Source organism: Ambystoma mexicanum, chromosome 1q (assembly GCF_040938575.1).
Source record: "Ambystoma mexicanum isolate Mex_15411 chromosome 1q, UKY_AmexF1_1, whole genome shotgun sequence".
NCBI lineage: Eukaryota > Metazoa > Chordata > Amphibia > Caudata > Ambystomatidae > Ambystoma > Ambystoma mexicanum.
The window spans coordinates 621,205,085-621,224,939 of record NC_090922.1 but is presented as its reverse complement, the minus strand read 5'-3'; the positions used below and the strand labels follow the sequence as shown (position 1 = coordinate 621,224,939).

Sequence of the window (19,855 nt, the reverse complement as noted above, 5' to 3'; positions counted from 1 at the left end):
TTACACCCGCAAGCATCCAACCTCTTGCTCTCCCTATCAGGGAGCAAAGAGGGTAAAGCACAAGGTTTTAATTTGGCTGCTGTGGCCTGAACCACTAAGCTTTCAGGGGAGGCATGGGAAGGAAAGGAAAGGAAAGCAGGTTCAGAGGGTGCCCGGCAATGTTTTCTGGCCAAGTCTCTGTCAACTGCAGGGACTGAGGCAAGTTACTCCCAGACTTCCAACACTGATGTTTCAACTGCCATGTGGAATTGCAAAAAGGTTTCTCTTGGAGGGCCCGCATCCAAAATATACATCAACACAAATGGAGTTTCTGGTCAGGTGGGGACTGACAGGCCCAGTGTCTCCACTACTTTCACAATCATTATTTGGAAGGAGGCGTGGGGCTTTCCCAGAGTCAGCGCCGGAAGGATGTTCAAATCCACTGAGGTATCTAGGCCACTGGCGTCTTGTAGGTTAGAGGCTAGCTCCAACAGATCATCTCCCTCTGCGCAGAATTCCTCCAGGAAGTCACGCATCTCTTTAGTGTCCAGTCATCCAATACAAATGAGATAGTATGACACTAGTCAAAAACCTCAGTCAACTTCGAAATAAACGTGCCCATAGGGAGCAGAGCACAGTCTAGAGGAGCTCTGGCACTGAACAATGGTGCAGAGGAGAGGGGACCCAGGGCCTGGGGTTTGACATCAAAAGGTGGAACTGCTTGGCACTGCGATGGATCAATAGCCTTGTGAGTCTGAGCAGTAGGTGTGTGGATGCAGTATCTGGAAGGGTCTCTGCCAGCTCGTCCAAGTGGGTCCCAATAGCACCACCAGCATCGGGCCTTGGCAAAGATGTCTAGCATCTTAAGCTGGAAAGTCTCCTATTCCTCTAGAGTGGCTAATTGGGTGAGACTAACTGTGGCACGTGCCCTCTGTGGAGACCCTGTAGCAATGGCTACTCTTCTTCAAAGACAAGGGCTGATGCTTCAAAGACCTGATGGGGATCATGACCTCTTGGCGGGGCTTCTTTCTCTTCCTGGTTAGATATTAGTCTTCCTCTCGCACCCGCTTCAGTCCCAGCAACTCCAAAGAGGTCCTTTTGTCTCTGTGAAAAAAGTGCATATGTTTTGCGGCATGCTCAGGCAAAGCCTTAGGGTTCATGAATTTGCATGATCCACAGTACTGCAGATCATGTTCCTCCCCTAGGCAGTAAAGACAGATCCTGCGGGGATCGGAGACAGACATCTGCCCCCCGCAATTTGTGCAGGGCTAAAGGTCTTACTAGTTTGAGGCATGACAAAGGTATTAGAATTTAGAAAGAAATGGCTTTCCTGCAGCATACGGAGTGCACGAATAAAAGGAACTGAGATGTTGGGCCGTGGTGCGTGTGTCTCTCTCTAAACACACACACACACACACACACACACACACACACACACACACACACACACACACACACACACACACACACACACACACACACACACACACACACACACACACACACACACACACACACACACACACACACACACACACACACACACACACACACACACACACACACACACACACACACACACACACACACACACACACACACACACACACACACACACACACACACACACACACACACACACACACACACACACACACACACACACACCCCCCCCCCCCCCCCCCCCCCCCCCCCCCCCCCCCCCGAATTCGAAAAGGGTCATCGACAGGGCGTGTTTGTAATACTATCCTTAGTGTGACGTACACTTGGTTAATCACACGTCGAGGTCCTCAGATTGTTTGTTTCTGACATGTGGGAGCATGAAGTGTATGCGCAAGTACAGGAAGGTGAAGAAAGGTGCAAGTTGTCTATGTACCTTCTACTCCAAGAGGGGAGGAAGGATGGGCACATGTGAATCCAAGCGGATACAAGCATCAGAAAGGCGACTACAGGTATGTAATATTTGTCTTCTGAGGCTTGTGGGTCTGCTTCGAATAACATACTTTGCATTGACTAGTGAGCAGTACCTGTAGAAGGAGGTGGGTTATTAGAGGGTACTGATAGGGTGGTCATGAAAGATCCTGATGAGAAAGAGGGGTTCACGTTGCGAACGCCAGATAAGTGACTGGGGGAGTGGCAAAGTTGGCACGATGTTGCAATTTTAAAAGTATCTAGCGCCGTGAATGGGATATGTGTTACTTTAGTGTTACTTTGTGTTTAAGTTGATACATTTAAGATTTGCATGTGCGCAGCAAGATAAATGTCAAAATCGCTAGGGAAATATAAATACAATGTGGTTATGGTGTTCCACGAAGCGCCTAGAAGCCGGGCAACGAGGAGCTTCAATATGCACATGCGGGAAAGGGGATTTGTTATGAAAAACCACTGTGAAGAGGTCACAGTAGTTTTAAAACAAGCATGCACCAACATACATACATGGGGGGTCAAGGGATATAAGTTGAGGACAGCTTGGGGAACATAGTGAGAATGTACAAATCTCTAGGCTGTGCGTCTTTCAAAGTTTGGCCAGGCACTGCAGCCAGGGCTTTGTGAGGTGAACTCTGACTGGGAAAACTAGTTTTGCAGAGTTTGGAGGCTGAGGGAGAGGAAATGAATAACCGCGACATTAGGTAGTTTCGTGGATAGGAGATGCAATCTTTTAAGTGCATGGGAGCTTGTTATTTATTGTTCAGGGGAATCTGGTCATTTGCTTTTTGACCAGCAATAAACCTTGGGTGAAGGAACACCTGAGGCCAGAGTTGACCGATACATATGAGTTTCAATTATTTTCTCAACACTTTGTCTGGAGATCATGCGTGTTGAATTGGTAGTGTCACAGCCAGCAAGTCTGGGTGGGTGAGATAGTTATCACCAGCTCGAGGGAACTTATTTACTCTTCCCTTCTCCATATTGTTTGAAGTGTCCTTGCAAACCATGTGCAATCACATCTGGGGTTAGAGGTCTCAGTCAAGCTGGAACTTGTAATGAATTATGTTTGTATATGAATATGTAACTATATGATCATGTGTCAACCTACCATGGACAAATCCTAAAAGCACACATGAGCTGAAGATACTAGTTAATGTAATTGTGACCAATGACAACGGGGGAATTGGTAGAGGATTGGATTTCTTTTGTATAGGTTTTGACCAATCATGTGTGGGGGGCGGTTTGTAATAAAAAAGTGGGAGTGTTTTTTATTGTTGCAAAAATGTATATAATGTGTCAACTTGTGTGGTTCAGGTAGACTCAGGGTAGTTTGACTCTATTGCACAATAAACTTGCTTTATGTACAAACGTGTACTCGCTTCTTAAGTGGTGGGCGTGCTTTGGGTTGAGGTGATTAGAGGCCCATCCACACAGTATAGACCGTATAGAGGCAAAAAGATGCCTTAACACTGCCTGGCCTACTTGAGCATCTGCTCTTGTATGAGCATCCATGCAGTTGTGTGAAAGTGTGAATGGAACTCAATGTAGCAGCTTTACAAATTCCTATAAAGGTACATTTTCAATGAAGGCTGGAGTAGCCCCAGTACCGCTTGTAGGGTGTGCTTTAGAGTAATGTTTTCTTTAACAAGATAGCACAGTTGGATGCAATTTATAATCCACCTGAAATTTGCTGATTTAGAGACAGGATCCCCTTCTCTATAAGCAGCTATGAAGACAAAGAATTGATCTTCTGGATTGGTTTTGTCTTGTTTAAGTAGTACATTACAGCTCTCCCGACATCAAGTGTATGGAGGCTTCTTTCTGCAGAGTTTTGAAAGAACACAAGTAGTTCTATGGACTAATTAACATGAACAACAAGGGTGTGTCCTTAACACTACCTGGTCTTAATGGATGGTTACAAATGGGTCATGGATAGAAAGTGCTTCACAGACTTCTTATTGCGATAATGGCTACTAGAAAAGCTGTAGGTCGAAGACGGTCGTCTAAGTGCTTTGAATCTGTTGAAATGTCGCTGAATGCCACTTGTAGCGTTGAATGATGTTATGGAAGCGGTTGGCGAATAAAAATAAGTTATTAATAACGATAAGTAAAGGCTAGACGCCAAGAACTCTGCATAGAGCGACCGACCACAATGGTGGAAAAAAACAATCTGAGGACCTTGACGCATCAAGGACCATGGGTACAGTACACATCACACTAGGGATAGCATTACAAACACGCCCCGTCAATGTCCCTTTTTGTATTTCGAAAACAAGTCATGCAATACTCTGCACCTACCACTAGATGTCGGCCTGTGCAAATCATGTGATTCTAAAACAGATCCACAAGACTCAGGCGTCAAGAAAATGCAGAGGCGTACATGCTATGTATGCCCCACGGTGGTGAACATAGTTAAGAAGGACAGCTGTGCTGGAGATGGAATATCATAGATGAGAATGAGAAATCTGCGGGAGGAAAGAATACATCACAATTCTATATTTACATATAGACTTCCAATCCAGCTGTCTTGGGTGCCAATCCCAAACTCCCATGGAACAGTCAAATCTGAAGGAGTGCGAGATGGTGGTGTTTATCATCTCCCTTTCCCTCCCACTTTAGTGCCTTCCAAATCATTCCTCACTTACTTCTCCCCTTATTTGTTGTGGCCTTATGTGCAATTCTTACACATGGATCAAGAGAACTAAAAACATTATAAAAATATGAGGTGCTTGAAACTCAGAAATGGCAATGTGATACGCAAGTTAGAAGATGTGCTGCACAAACAGCCTTACTTCTAACCCACCTCTAACCCACCCTTCCTGCTTTGGATGGGGTCATGCTGTCTGTCAAATGCTCAGATATCCTTATCATACCCAAGGTCTGTCCCCAAATTCTATGGCCAAAGATGCTTCTACATGTTATAAAAAAAGTCCTTAGGTGGGCAGAGACAGTTCACAAAGATGGCTATAAATTGAAAGTACAAAATAAGAAGTAAATGAAATAATATCTATTATTAGGAAGGCAAAATATCTATGAATGACATCTGAAGAGCACAAAAGAGAGCATTGGTCCAAGATTAGGAGAGAAGGGGCAGAGGATATCAGTATTTTAGCGCAATACCAGGTGCAGTGTTTGGAAATGAAGGAGGAAATGTGCAAGTTCAGTAAAAATAATATTCTTGTAAATTAACCTTGCAACACAGTAATCAATGTAGGGAGATACTTTGGAAGAGAAAAGCAGAGAAGGAAATTGGAGAATCATTTTGGACAGTAGGCACATTTTGTCAATTTGTATCAATATCCCACCAATTCTGAAATTTGGAGCATAAAACTCAATCTTTCCCTGATCTTTCACTGCTGCACCAATGCGCAGTTCACTTGTCCTCCCACAGGAGGAGATCCATTTTCTACTAAATAAAAACAAACATACTAAATAAATAAATCCCGGCTATAAAAATAAAATCTGCAAATAGGTAATAGACTGATACAGGAGTGTGAATCTGCAACACTCTACTCCCACAATCTTCATCGGTTTATCCGGCTGCCCATAAGGTTCCATGGCTGGAAATAATTTTGAGCCACCGACAGCAAGCCTTGCTTTAACAAGCATTAATTCAGGAAGGGAGGTTCGACAACCTCTGTTCGACACCCTCCCCCACAAGGGATTTGCTATGTCTATCCACTCGACTGCCACACCCATATAAGTGCCAATGACATTCAAGTTGTGTCCGTACTTGGGAGCCTAAAAACAACGGAACAAACGCTCTGTTCAGAACTTGAGTTCATTGGAGCAAGCTTGTACCAGCAGTTCGATTATCCTCTAGTAGTACCAAACCAAAAAATGAAAAACCTGCCATCTCGACAATATCCGATTGTGGCTACAGATATACCTGTGGCATTTCATTACCCAACCAAGAAGATGACCCGCACAACTTCTTCGGACTTTGCTAGACATGGCAATCAAACCTGGTCTGTTAGGGTCTTCTTGGTCAGTTCCTTTTCAAAAAATTTGGACACCCACCTTCCCAGGCAAACTAAGCAGAATATAAACAATTGCATGAACAATTGCTATGCAACCACCCACGCCTTTGCCATTAAATGTTCTGAGTGAGCAAGTGAAGTGATGCACCTCCTCAGTTTACCTATTGTATATTGTGAGAGGTTCTCATCCTTTAGTGTAATCTGGCAAGTGTGCAAAACTTGCCAGTAAATGGATGATCACACAAAGAGGTTTGCTGCCTTAACATTCTTCTTCAAGACAAAGTTACTGCCCAACACCCGAGCAGTGTTTGGAAAGGTTCAAATTGAAACATCAGGTAAAGGTATTTTATGTGTACCGCTCAACACCTTCACCAAGCTTCGTAATAAACTTTCAATAAAGTGGTTATGTAAAATGCCAGATTTCCTTGTGTGAATGTCAACCTCTGCAGAAATAATATGTTGGTAATCAAACTGTCTCAAGAAGACCCAAGTAACACCTCTCCCATTTAGTCTATGACTCTTAAATGAACATGTATTGTCGCAATGATTCACTTTATTCCTTTCTCTTTTGGAAGCAAAGAATTCTCACCAATATGGCCCAAATAAATCTGGAGATTCCCTGAACAACGACTCTGAAATATTGTTAATGGCTGGCCCCCCTCTCCAGAGGTAATGCCCCTTCTGCCACCCTGAGGGCCCATAGATTCACAAGGACCCGTTGGGCGGGTTATAAAATCCATCAACCTTCTTGGGTCCAATCAAAATCTTAAATCTCACTCTGTTTTCTGATGGCATTAAGGCCGGACCATATGTCCTTAATGTTGTTCAGTAGTTTGGTGAGAAGCTCACAGGTGGGCAAGGGGCATTCTGTCCTCCATCAGTACCACGTCGGACCCCAGTTGGTCTGTGCATTGTTTGACTGTTGCCAGGATGCCTAGTAGCCGCCGTTCCATTGCTTCCAAATGGGAGTCTGAAAGCACAGGAGCAATGGGGTCATGTGAAGTGGCTACCTTCATGGCAGACCACAAAGAATGAGCCTTGAGGTGGTTTAAACGGTTCCAGGTGGAGACTCTGATTCTACAAAGACAAAGAAGAGGGTTTGTGAGAATCAAAACAAATATTGTTGCCAGAAGAAAGGTTGGTAAGGCAAAACCCCAGAAAGGAGTGGGCCACATTTTCCTGAGGAGCATTTAACATGCCCACTAAGCACAAAGTTCAATGGAGCCCCAAATAAGTCAGTCATTGTACCCCTTCCACCTTCCCAAAAGGAGCAATAGTTAACATATTAGTATGGAACAAAACTCATTTATCAATAAGGAGCATTTGTCAAATGAACTGTATGCCCAAAATCCCCCGAAAGCAACAACAAATGTGCACCAGGAAGATAAAGTCCCAACAAAAGTGCAATTCACATAGCCAAAGGAAATGCATGCAATGTCTCTACGGAAGTGCAAGTAATGAAAAGGAAGGGTAGCCACCTCTACATAAGATGCATTATTCAACATATGCCCAAATTGTTGTGCCAATAATGAATATAATAGCTATAAATTGCTCCATGGCATAATCTTAAAGGGGAGTGAGCCATATTCACAGTTTCAGCCATGATAGAATGCAAGCCATAATTAATGTAGCGGATCAGAACATCATGATTTTGTTCATTTACCATTTGATGGATATGTAAATATGCACACTGCTAGGGCAGAATTAAATGTTTGAGATTCTCTGGATCTACTTTTTTGGTACCCTAAAATAATTGCTTTCCTTTTAACGGCTTCCCTGATTTTTGACTTTATGTTTATGGCCAGAGGGACTTCTGTTTAAGACAACTTTCCACAGCAACTCTTTTTGTGCTGTGTTGCCCTAGTAGCCCAGATAGCTAACAATGCAGGGAGGCTTTTTAAGCACACTATTTTGTTGTCCGGGTGACTATCACCATACAAGTTTGTTGTGGAGAAGGTTAGAGACAGCTGTAACTAATTTTGGATTCACCAGGAGTGCTGTAAATGTTACTACATTAGTGCCCAAAGTACCTGTAGAGTCAGCAGTGAGTACTAATGTATATCTTTAAGCCATACCCATGGCCATCTTGTTTAGGTCTAACCATTTGTCTCTATGGACCAAGAGGCAGGCTTATAATGTTAGTTGTGCTGACTTGGGCTCACTCTAAAGCCAGTCCTGCACTCCCTAAAATGGTTTAAACACTATCAGCCTGGTCTTCTGCCCCAGATATGCCCAATATATATAATGTGTGAGTTGACCGGACGGTGGCCGCCAAAACCTGTGTTAATCTGTCTGGTGTGTGACTGAAGGTTTGGCTAGGCCAGCGTCTGAGTGTTCTTTGTTGGTTGGATGACCCATCTTGCCCATCTAACTGCAAGATACCCTTGGTCGGGTCCTTACGTCTTCCTCATGCCTTTCCAGTTGATGCTGCTGCGTCTGCATGGTGGACAGTACCTCTGGATACAAGGATTCATCTATTAATCAGCCTGGATGTCCAAGGTTCAAGTCCCGGATCCTTCTACCAGCCCTATACAGTGACTGGCATCATGAGTACTTGGCCCTGGGTCCTAATATAGTTCAGGGGTCACCTGGTTCCATGAGTAGGGGGGTTTTGCTGCTCCCCCACCCCTTTACAGCATGTTACCACCAATTTCCCTTGGTCCAATTTCCACCCATCTCCAGTTTGCTGGGTCTCAATCGTAGAGCTGGGGGTTCTATATGGGGGGTCTACTAAGGTGTTCCCTGGGGTTAGTTGCTTCTTTGGCTGCACCTGTGGGGTAGACCGGCTGCTTACCTTGCTGTATCTCATAACTGTGCTTTGTTTTCTATGTACAAATCCTTTATAAACTTTTTAACGTCTACAACTTGACTGAAAGCAGGTATGTACCTAGACTTCTGCCTTTTTTTCATCCCTGGAGTTAACTGCCACAAGCTGACTTTAGAATGTACGAGCAATCTATTAGGCACTTTAATGTATTAAACACTGTAGTTCACTGTTTCCATATGATAACACTGGACAATGTCACAATTGTTGTTACTGTGTTTCTGAATGCAGCTAGGGGTGAAATGGAACCGAGCTAGGCCCAATACAGTCTATCAGATTTGACTGAATTTTTGGGTGGCCCGTTGTGCCTGGGTTGTAATTTCTTTGAATCCTTTTACTGCTCCTCCTTTGGATAGCATTATATGTGCCTAGCACGTTTCCTTCTAAATGTATGCCTTTTAGAGGTGTGGGGAACAACTGACATGGTAATTAAAGGATATGACAATGCATTACTTACCGTAAAAGCATTTCTGATGGTTGTATCTGCTTAGATTCACATGCTGTGCATAGTCCGGCATCCAGTGGTCACTGCAGAGTATTGCATTTTGTTTTTTGTAGTCGAAAAGGGGACGTCGACAAGGCGTGTCTGTAAGACTATCCCTATAGTGACTTGCATTGGACCCACAATCCCTCACACGTTGAGGTCCCTCTGTATTTTTTCTGCCCTGAGGGAGCCTATTAGATGTGAGTGAGTACAGAAAAGAGAGAAAGATAAGGATGTCTATGTTCCTTCCAATCGAGCGGGGAGGAAGGGTGGGCGCATGTGAATCTAAGCAGATACAACCATCAGAAATGCTTTTACGGTAAGTAACGCATTGTCTTCTGATGTTTGTTAATCTGCTTAGAATCACATGCTGTGCATAGACTAGCGAGCAGTACCCAGAGTTGGAGGTGGGTTGTGAGAAGGAACAGTAGAAAATAGATGTCTTAACACTGCTTGCCCCACCTGGGAATCGGATCTAGAGTGGGCATCCAGACAGTAGTGTTTTGTAAAGGTGTGTACAGAACTCCAGGTTACCGCTTTGCAAATGGACTCCAGAGGGACATTTGCAATGAATGCTATGGAAGCCCCAGTGTCTCGAGTAGAATGTGCTCTTGGCTTGAAGGGTAGTTCTCTCTTAGCAAGAGTGTAACAGAGAGTGATGCATTGGACAATCCATCTTGATATAGTGGATTTTGAAACTGCATCTCCTTCTCTTCCTGCTGCCACCGAGACAAAGAACTGATTAGTCTTTCTCAGAGGTCTAGTTCTTTCCATGTAAAACATGACAGCCCTGCGCATATCTAGTGTATGCAGGCTCTTTTCTCCCAAACTTGAAGGGTTCTGAAAGAACGTTGGTAATTCTATTGATTGGTTGACATGGAATTTAGGAATATGAATATCGGTGCACACCTAGAATGTGTGCGTAGAACCACCTTATCTTTGTGAACTGTTACAAAGGGGTCTAGTATAGAGAGCGCTTGTAGTTCACTCACTCTCCTAATGGAGGTGATAGATATTAAGAAAGCAGTTTTAAGAGTGAGGTTCTTAAGGGATGCTTTGTGCATGGGTTCAAAGGGTGAGCCCATAGGCCTGGTAAGTACCACATTTAGGTCCCTTCCGGGAGCTGGATTAGCTATAGGAGGGTGTATTCCCTTTACTCCCTCCATGAAGGCCTTAATAACTGGGACTTTCCACCATTACACTTTGTGTTGAGAAGTGGTATATGCGGAAAGGAACAAGTTACTTAACTGTAACTGTTGTTCTCCAGCATGGGTCTGGCATGGATTCACATGCTCATGAATATATTCCCCGTCGTCAAGCTGGGAATCCTCAGTAAAGAAAAATCAGTATCAGTTTTGTTTCTGATCTGTCTTTCGTAGTAGTAACCAATCACTGATCTCTGCGTCATACTGACCACAGCCAATGACTGCCATCTCCCTAAGGCCCGCCTCTGGCAGCCATCTTCAGATTTGGTAGCACGTGAAGTGGCAGTATGACCAAGTGAAGAGCCTCAGAGGGGTAGGCGGGAGGGTTCGCATGTGAATCCATGCCAGACCCATGCTGGAGAACAACAGTTACAGGTAAGTAACTTGTTCCTTCTCCAGCATGGGGTCTGGCATGGATTCACATGCTCATGAATATAAGAATACACAGCAGTACACACATGCACAACCACGGGAGATGGCAAAAGGCTCAACATTAAGCAATACAACGACTCAACATTAAGCATCTCTTACCTCCTCACCATGCTCACCTTAAGCGAACAGGTTGCGCAGCACTGCTTGGCCGACCCTGGACTCCTCCCTGGAATCCCGATCGACGCAGTAGAATCTCGTGAAGGTGTGCATCGACCTCCACGTAGCAGCCCTGCAGATGTCCAGCAGGGGCACACCAGATAGGAACGCCGTAGTAGCAGCGATCGCTCTGGTCGAATGGGCTCTCGGACGGCCTGGCAGCAGTCGGTTAGCCAACCGGTGGCAGTGCATGATGCAGCCGGAGAGCCATCTGGAAATAGAAGACTTCGAGAGAGCCTTCCCTTGATTCACAGGTCCAAAGTTCACAAACAGCTGTGATGTCCTCCGAAAACTCTTTGTGCGGTCCACATAGAACTTCAGCGCTCTAGCCACATCCAGCGAGTGCAAAGTCCTCTCGGCCGGCGACGAAGGAGACAGGAAGAAAACAGGTAACACCATGGGCTCGTTAAGATGGAAGTCCGACGGCACCTTGGGCATAAAGGAGGGGTGTGTCCTAAGCACCACCCTCGAGGCATGGAAAGTCAAGTACGGTGCTTTGCAGGATAGGGCCTGGATCTCTCCCACTCGTCGTGCGGAGGTAATGGCCACCAGGAATGCAGTCTTCCACGACACAAACTTCATCGGTGCGGAGTGCATCGGCTCGAACGGGGGCCCCATGAGCCTGGTCAGCACCACGTTAAGTTCCCACGCCGGGGCCGGGGCCTTCACCGGCGGGAACGACCGGAACAGTCCTTTCATAAACTCTTTTACCAGTCGATGGGACCACAGGGACGTAAGTCCTGTGGTTCTGGTATATCTGGAGCTCGCCGCCAGATGAATCTTAATGGAGGCATGGGCTAGCCCAGCCTTTGCCAGCGATAGCAGGTACGGCAGCACTTGAGGGGCCGTAATCCGTAGGGGGTTGATCTTCTGTGCTCGGCACCAGATAGAGAACCTCTTCCACTTGTGACCGTAGCATTTGAGAGTCGAGGACGCCCTGGCCTTTGCAATAACCTCTCTGCAGTCGGCCGGTATATCGTACCCTCCAAACTCTAGCGCTGCAGGAGCCAAGCCTGCAGGTTCAGCGACGCCGGGTCGTGGTGGAAGATGGCGCCTCCTTCTCTGGAGAGAAGATCCGCGTCCGCCGACAGCTTGATGGATGGGGACGGTGACAAGTCCAGAAGGTCAGGGAACCAGATCTGCCTCGGCCACGCCGGTGCGACGAGGATCATCCTGCACCGGGACCTCTTGAGCTGGTTGATGAGTCGAAGCAGCAACGGAGGGAACACATACAGGTATAGGCCGTCCCAGGGGAACGAGAATGCATCGCCCATGCTTCTCGGCTGGGGAAACCTGCTGGCGAACCTCTGGCACTTCGAGTTTGTCGCTGTTGCGAACAGGTCGATTTGGGGTTTGCCCCATCGTCGGAAGAGTTGATCCACCTGATCCTGGCGCAGCTCCCACTCGTGACACGCGCGCAGCTCCCTGCTGAGCGAGTCTTCATTGCTTGTTCAGATAGTACATGGCTGTGGTGCTGTCTGTGAGGACCATCACCGTCTTCCCTTGCAGGTGTGCCTGGAAAACCTTCAGTGCTTTGAAGACTGCTAGCAGTTCCAGCAAGTTTATGGCCCTCATTACAACACCGGCGGTAACCAATGGCGCTATTAGCACCATGGTTGCTGCCGGTATTGTAACAAGTCCGCCATGGTGCAATGGGGAATTACCACCCCATTCCAAAGTTGGCGGGGCGGTAATTCCCCCATGCACCATTGGCCCTTCCCCATTCCCATTTTTGCCCCGTAGGGCTCAATGGGAATGGGGAAGGCTGTAATTAGGGTACCACAAATTGTGGTACTGTAATTACCTTCAAGGTCCCTTTGCGGGTCCCTACTTTAACGGCTGGTCCAGACCAGCCGTTAAGGTTGGGAGCCGCAAAGGGACCTCGTAATTAGGCGCTAAGGGGTTAACGGCGCTGCAGCCTTTAACGGCGCCGTTAACCCCTTAGCGCCAGGGTCGTAATGAGGGCCCCATGTGTTTGGACGCTACGCTCGGAGTCCAAACTCTGTATGCAGTCTGATGGGATAGGTGAGCCCCCCATCCTGTGAGGGATGCATCTGTGGTTAGAGTGGCCTCCACTGCGGGGGTGGCGAATGGTTTCCCTATTACAAGGTTTTCCTTCGACCACCACCGTAGCGAGAGAATCAAGGCTTGAGAGACCACCACTAGATCGTCCCATTGTCCGCTGGCCTGACACCACTGGCTGTTGAGCCACTCTTGCATTGGGCGCATGCGCAGTCGCGCGTGAGGTACCAAATATATACATGACGCCATCATTCCTAGCAAACGCATTGCTTGCACACCATCACCTCTCAACCGGCCACATATAGAGGGATCTGAAACAGCATATTTTGGACCCTCTCGTTGGAGGGGAAGACGAGGCCGTCCTTTGTTCGAATTAGAGCCCCTAGGAATTGTTTGATCTGGCTGGGGTCTAGGCTGGACTTCTTCTCGTTGATGGAGAAGCCCAGTTGGAACAAAAGGTCTACAGTCCTTTGGGTATTTGAGAAGCATGTTTCATAAGAATCCCCTGTTATGAGGCAATCGTCGAGGTAAGTGTATACTGGGATGGAGACAACCTCTGCAGGTGGGCCGCTGCCACTGCCAGTACTTTTGTGAAAACCCTTGGCGCTGACGCTATGCCGAAGGGTAGCACTCTGAACTGGTAGCGTTTGCCCTCTATCATGAACCTGAGTTATTTTCTGTACGCTGGCAACATTAAAATATGATAGTATGCATCTTTCATGTCCAGTGTTGTCATGTAATCTCCCTGCGAAAGTAGGGGGATTACTTCCTGTAGGGTCACCATGCAAAATTTTTGAGGTTTGACAAATTTGTTCGCTGGGCGCAGATCTAGTACAGGGCGCATGGTTAAGTCCTTTTTGGGTACTAGGAAGTACACTGAATAAATACCTTCCGTTACCTGTGATAGAGGCACGACCTCTATTGCTCCTTTTAGTAGCAGTAGTTCCACTTCTTGAAGAAGAATGGCGAGGTGTTCCGATGACAGCCGTCGTCCCCTTGGGGGTCTGTACTTGGGGGACCGACTGAATTCTATACAGTACACGTGGGCTATATAGTTGACAATACCCATCGGTCTGATGTTATTCCCTCCCATGCTGGTAGGAAACATGTTAACCGGCCCCTGACCGGTGATGCATGGGAGGGGACCCAGATCTTCGGATCATTTGGTATTGGTAGCCGGGGAACCTCTGGGAGTGGGGCCCCCGACCTCTGCCCTTGCCACGGCACTATCCTCTTTGCGTGTACTTCCACTGGTTCCTGAGTAGAGGACCAGTTGCCTGTAGTGTACTGCTGTTGTTGACGTTGTCCTCGAAAAAAGCATTTGTTGCCAAATCCTTGCTTATTGGGAGGCCTTGAGATTTGGTCTAAGGCCTTGAGGGTGTCGAATTCTTTCTTCGCAGTCTCCAGTGGGTCGTCCACTGCCTTCCCAAAGAGGTTATACTCCTCTATTGGTTTGTTAATGAGTGACGCCTGGGTTTCCGGCTTGAAACCGGAATTGCAGAGCCAGACATGCCGCTTCAGAAGAATTCCCTGCACTAAAGAACGGCCAGCCGTTTCTGCAGCATCAAGAGTGTTTTTAATGATGCACTGGTTAACCAGAGTTCCTTCTGTTACTGTGGCCAATAAGCGAGTTCTTAAGGGCTCAGGAACTTCGAGGTCTTGCTGTAATTTTCCCCATTGGGCATCAGCATAACTTGCCAGTAGTGTATTATTTTTGGCAATTCTAGTTGAAAAAGCTGCCGAGGCTGTAATTCTTTTACCCAGGACATAGAGCTTCTTTCCTTCTTTGACTGGGGGAGCTTCGCTGGTTGACAGCGGAACCCCCGCTCTTTTCCTTGTGGTAGTTACCACCAAGGAGTCCGGAATTGAGTGACCCCTAATGTATAATGGTCTGACTGAGAGGGAGTAAACAATTTTTCAATTCTGGGATTGACCCCTCTTACCAGTGCAGGTGTGGACAGCGATGGAGTAATTTGTCTCTTAACTGAGGTGAGGAAGGGAATGATTTGACTAGTGGGAGGTCGTCCTTGGAAACTATACGCGCCAAGCTCTCGACGATTAGTTCCTCCGTCGAGGGTTCGTCTGGCGTCGTGCTGGGCGGTGCCGAATCTTTTTCGGCGACGATAGCGCTCTTACAAGGCACGTCGCCTGATGTTTTGGTGGTAGCACACTTGTCTGCAGGTCGGCCAGTCGCTAGTCGCGGCTGCGGTGGCGGGGAGGGCTTGCGACCCTTATGGTCAGTTGATGTCGCTGGTAGGCCCGGTGTCTCCATTGGCGCTAGGGCTGTCTTCGATGAAGATGTGCCGTGGGTTGTGTGCTTGTGTTTGTGTTTTCTGTGTTCGTCCGTGTCGCCGGGGGTGTTCATCCCCATAAGCAGGGCGTGAGCTGAGCTTGTCGGGGCCGGGGACAGTCACACTCGGCGGCGGGTGAGGAATCAGACCTAGACATAGCATAGGCTTCCCACCTTTTGACCCTGCGGTACTTTAAAGTCTTAGGTTTAAGAAGCTTACAGGCCGCACAGCCGTCCTCTTTGTGGTCGAGGGGCAAGCAACGGTTACACCGTTTATGCTCGTCTTTCCAAGTGAATTTGCCATTGCAGTGCGGGCAAAATCTAAAGGGAGTCCTCTCCATAGCTGAGGATACAGTTAAACGTGATAACGATCCCGAAGGAAAGGGAGTGTAAAGACGAAGGCATTCTCAGAAAGAACAAGAAATGTCCTACGACCCCACTCTCCATACTGTCTTAGGCTGGCAAGGCCAGGCCACGTGTTCGGCAGCGCTGAAGGATCTCATCCGTCGAATCACCGCCGTCGAAGTTCTTATTCGGCGGTGAAACAGCTTCTCAGCTACGATGTCGAAGGAGTGTTCTAATGTATATGTTCTTAAATAACGACCAAAGGGTCGAGTAAATGTCTTTGCAATTTCTCTCGAGGAGCTCCACGTAAAGGCGGCCAATATCTGGGCGGGAAAAAACAATCTGAGGCACCTCGAAGCGTGAGGGATTGTGGGTACAATGCACGTCACTACAGGGATAGTGTTACAGACACGCCTTGTCGACGTCCCCTTTTCGACTACGAAAAACAAAATGCAATACTCTGCAGTGACCACTGGATGTCGGACTATGCACAGCATGTGATTCTAAGCAGATTAACAAACATCAGAAATGAATATACTTACCTATCCAGCATTACAATGTATAGAGTTTGCCACCGTGTGCAGGCCATCAATTTAGCTTCAGGAGCGGAAGGCGTGTACATTAAGGCCCTAAAGGTGCTTGCTGGTTTTTACTGTGTTGAATTACATATTAGGTTGTTAATCAGTTAGAATATGTACTTTGGTATAAAGAGTGTATGTTTTTAAGTATACCTGTGTAGTGTAATTTCCTATGTTAGCTATTGGGACTAACTGTAGACATCCACCCCCTCTACCGTCCCAGAGCAAAGCCAAGACTGCTCTACTACATTTATCAAGATAAAAAGTTCGGACTACCTTGTGTGGTTACCCTGTTTTACCCTTAGGTTAGATGGATTCACACACCCCATACCAGGGGTGTGGTAAAATCTCCCCCACAATCTTAGAGCTAGACACAAACTCATTGTGATTATCCACACTGTAGATTTCTTTAATTCAAATGCCGATTTCTTTTTCTTTTTAAAGGGAGCATGCAACATGTAAAAGCAGAATTAAAGCAGTCAATTTATCTCTTCGGAGCAACAGTAAACATGTCCGTGGGGAGTCAAATCCTCAGAAAGACGCTGTCTACATAGCTCAAAAAACCCTGTAGACAATAAGTTGGCAGGGAGAGCGACATTAATTTATTTGAGATTTGTGCTGCACAGCCTGCATCAAGTTGCTTCCACAGGTAAGTAAAACACGAAAACATTCACTAGTGATATATACACATTCACCTTTATGTACTCTGCTTTCTAAAGAGCACTAGCACTTCACTTTTGAAATACTATTCTCAAAACTGATTCTAAATGTAAGTGTAGTAAAGTAAGTGAATAAAGTGATAGATCCAGCCAATTAATCAACATTATGGGAACTAATAGGAAAATAAAGAGTTAGCAAACGCCATACAAAACATCATAAATAAGGCACTATTCTTAAAATGTCCTTCCCTAGCTACATAATAAAGGGCCTAGTGTCCCTGGAGTCACAGGTCGCAATGAAAGTCTTTTCAGGAGGCTAGGGGTCTCTTTAGGAGAATTGACCAAGTGTCGGCTTGAAATAACAAGTAGTTTCTAAGTGTTCCAAAGCACAATAAAAACAAGAGGAAAGTCTTTAACAGGGAGGATACCTGACCAGAACACCATCGCTCAAGGATAAGCAAGGGAGAGGTAGGGTTTGGACTTTGTGCCCATGCAACCATGATATGATATGATATATGGCATTTATAATGCGCCTATACACAAGTGTTTCAAGGCTCGACGAGGCAAGGGGGAGAACAAAGGGAGGACAGACAACAATCCTACTAGGCCAGGTGTCATTCAGATCGCGCAAGTGCATGGGAAGGGGGGGAAAGGAAAGTGCGCAGGGAGAGGGGAAAGTGCAGTACATTGGAAGTGGAATAAATAAGACACATAAAACAGCCAGCTAGTGGTAAGTGCAAAGGAAGTGCAGACGTAAGTGCTGGCAGGGGGACTGAAGGGATACAGAGAAACGGTCCCCAAGTGCAGGGGTTGCCAGTGAGGCAGTGCAGGTGGGTAATTGACGGGGCCTGGGCCAGAGATCAGAAAGGGTGGCCAGATAACCAGTGCAATTTCAGTCAGGAGTTTAGCAAGGGAGGGGAGGAGAGAAAGCAGAGGCAAAGAGGAAGGTTTTGAGGTGTTTCCGGAACCGGAGATGGTTCTCCTCGAGTTTCAGGGAGGCAGGAAGGCTGTTCCAGAGAGAGGCCCCTGCCGAAGAGAGTGATCTGCCACCAACTCGTTGCTTGGAGAAGTGACTGACCCTAAGGTAGTTGGAGGCAGATGAGCGAAGAGCTTGAGAAGGAAGGTATTTAGGAAGAGAGAGTTGAAGGTGTTGCGGCCCCAGGCCTTCCTTCTCTGGTCATAAAGGGACGTCTCTAACCTTAAGGACATTACGACTTTTAATATAATGTGTACATTTATCTTTGGTGCTAGCTACTTACACGCAGCACTGATACAGGGGAGCCAGGATACTCCTTTCATCAAGTGCAGGATTTCCAAAGCTGAAAAGAAAAGGCAATAGTGATTAGTCTACCAGCAGTTTGAAACATACAACCCGCATGTCCAGACGTATTACACCTTATCTAAATAGTTATGTACACCCCAGGAAAAAGTACATTTACAACTAATGGTTATGGCATGAGGAGTATAAGGCTGGCACTCTCAAAGCCATTAGATCAACCCCAACGGCTTCCCTTTAAACTGCTCTCTCACAAAGAAAGTATAATGTTCAAATAGAACATTATAGGATTATAAAGTCAATCTAACTTCAAGCAAACATCAAACTCATTTAGCGCCTCTCTTGCGTCCCGTCACTGAATTTAGGCAACCATTCTACAATACTTTATCGTTGGCTCAGGGTACTAAGCCCTGGGAACCGGATCCTAAAAATTGGGCCACATTGTTTCAGATCGCTGGAATCGTTTCTGCTGAATCCACTGATGTATCTACTTTGGAGTCCAAGGAAGTGTGATTATTCACGATACTCACCACTCGGTGTTCCCCCGTTTTGTAGTAGTGATTCCTGGGAGGCAAGTCCTAAGCTTTATTCCCCATATGGGGGCAGCGGCGGCTCCTGTTATGCAACTTCTTCTGGGGTGCCTCTTCTGACCTTCGGAACCCTTCCTTGGGTTCTCCTGCGGTCTCCCATGGGGTTGATCATCGCAGCATCTGAACCTGTGGAGAAGAACTGTACTTACCTCCCATACTGTGGATGGGCCTTCAGCCTTTCCCTTTATCTCCTAAGAACATTTTAACTAACACTGGAACTCTCCTTAAAGTGACTTTGGGGTACTTACCTGCACCTGGCCATTTTTCCTGAGTCCCCAAGGTGTTCAGTGAGCTCATTATTTTTGTACTTACTTACTCCCAGCCAATGAGGAGGCTTGGAACGGGGTCCTTACCACACAGGGAAAGACCCCGCTCCAAACCTCCTAGGGGCGGGAGGCTGCCATCTTCCCTCGCCGGAAATCAGATACGTGTGCACCCCGTGCCCCCTTCCTCCCACCCCCACCCTACTTTTTCACATATTTAAGGGCCCACCTCCGCCTCCCAACTTACCTTCTGCTGCGTTGTTCCTCGCTGGCGCCGGGAACAGGACTGTCCCTTCTCCCTTTCCATGGCGACTATTTTAGGGGCAAGCAACGGTTACACCGTTTATGCTCGTCTTTCCAAGTGAATTTGCCCTTGCAGTGCGGGCAAAATCTAAAGGGAGTCCTCTCCATAGCTGAGGATACAGTTAAACGTGATAACGATCCCGAAGGAAAGGGAGTGTAAAGACGAAGGCATTCTCAGAAAGAACAAGAAATGTCCTACGACCCCACTCTCCATACTGTCTTAGGCTGGCAAGGCCAGGCCACGTGTTCGTCAGCGCTGAAGGATCTCATCCGTTGAATCACCGCCGTCGAAGTTCTTATTCGGCGGTGAAACAGCTTCTCAGCTACGATGTCGAAGGAGTGTTCTAATGTATATGTTCTTAAATAACGACCAAAGGGTCGAGTAAATGTCTTTGCAATTTCTCTCGAGGAGCTCCACGTAAAGGCGGCCAATATCTGGGCGGGAAAAAACAATCTGAGGCACCTCGACGCGTGAGGGATTGTGGGTACAATGCACGTCACTACAGGGATAGTGTTACAGACACGCCTTGTCGACGTCCC

General features: G+C 46.8%; 1 protein-coding gene across 2 annotated transcripts in view; it reads right to left on the bottom strand.

Moving 5' to 3' along the window:
- Positions 1–6,421: 6,421 nt before the first annotated feature.
- The window catches only part of FAM20B (FAM20B glycosaminoglycan xylosylkinase), a 357,456-nt gene continuing 344,022 nt past the window's right edge, over positions 6,422–19,855 (bottom strand). For both annotated transcript variants that reach the window (XM_069641175.1, XM_069641174.1), the window contains exons 7-8: positions 18,143–18,202; positions 6,422–6,965 (exon numbers count right to left, since the gene is read on the bottom strand). In XM_069641175.1, the coding sequence (XP_069497276.1) occupies positions 6,734–6,965; positions 18,143–18,202 (292 nt within the window). In that variant the 3' untranslated portion in view covers positions 6,422–6,733. The remainder of the gene's footprint in view (positions 6,966–18,142; positions 18,203–19,855) is intronic.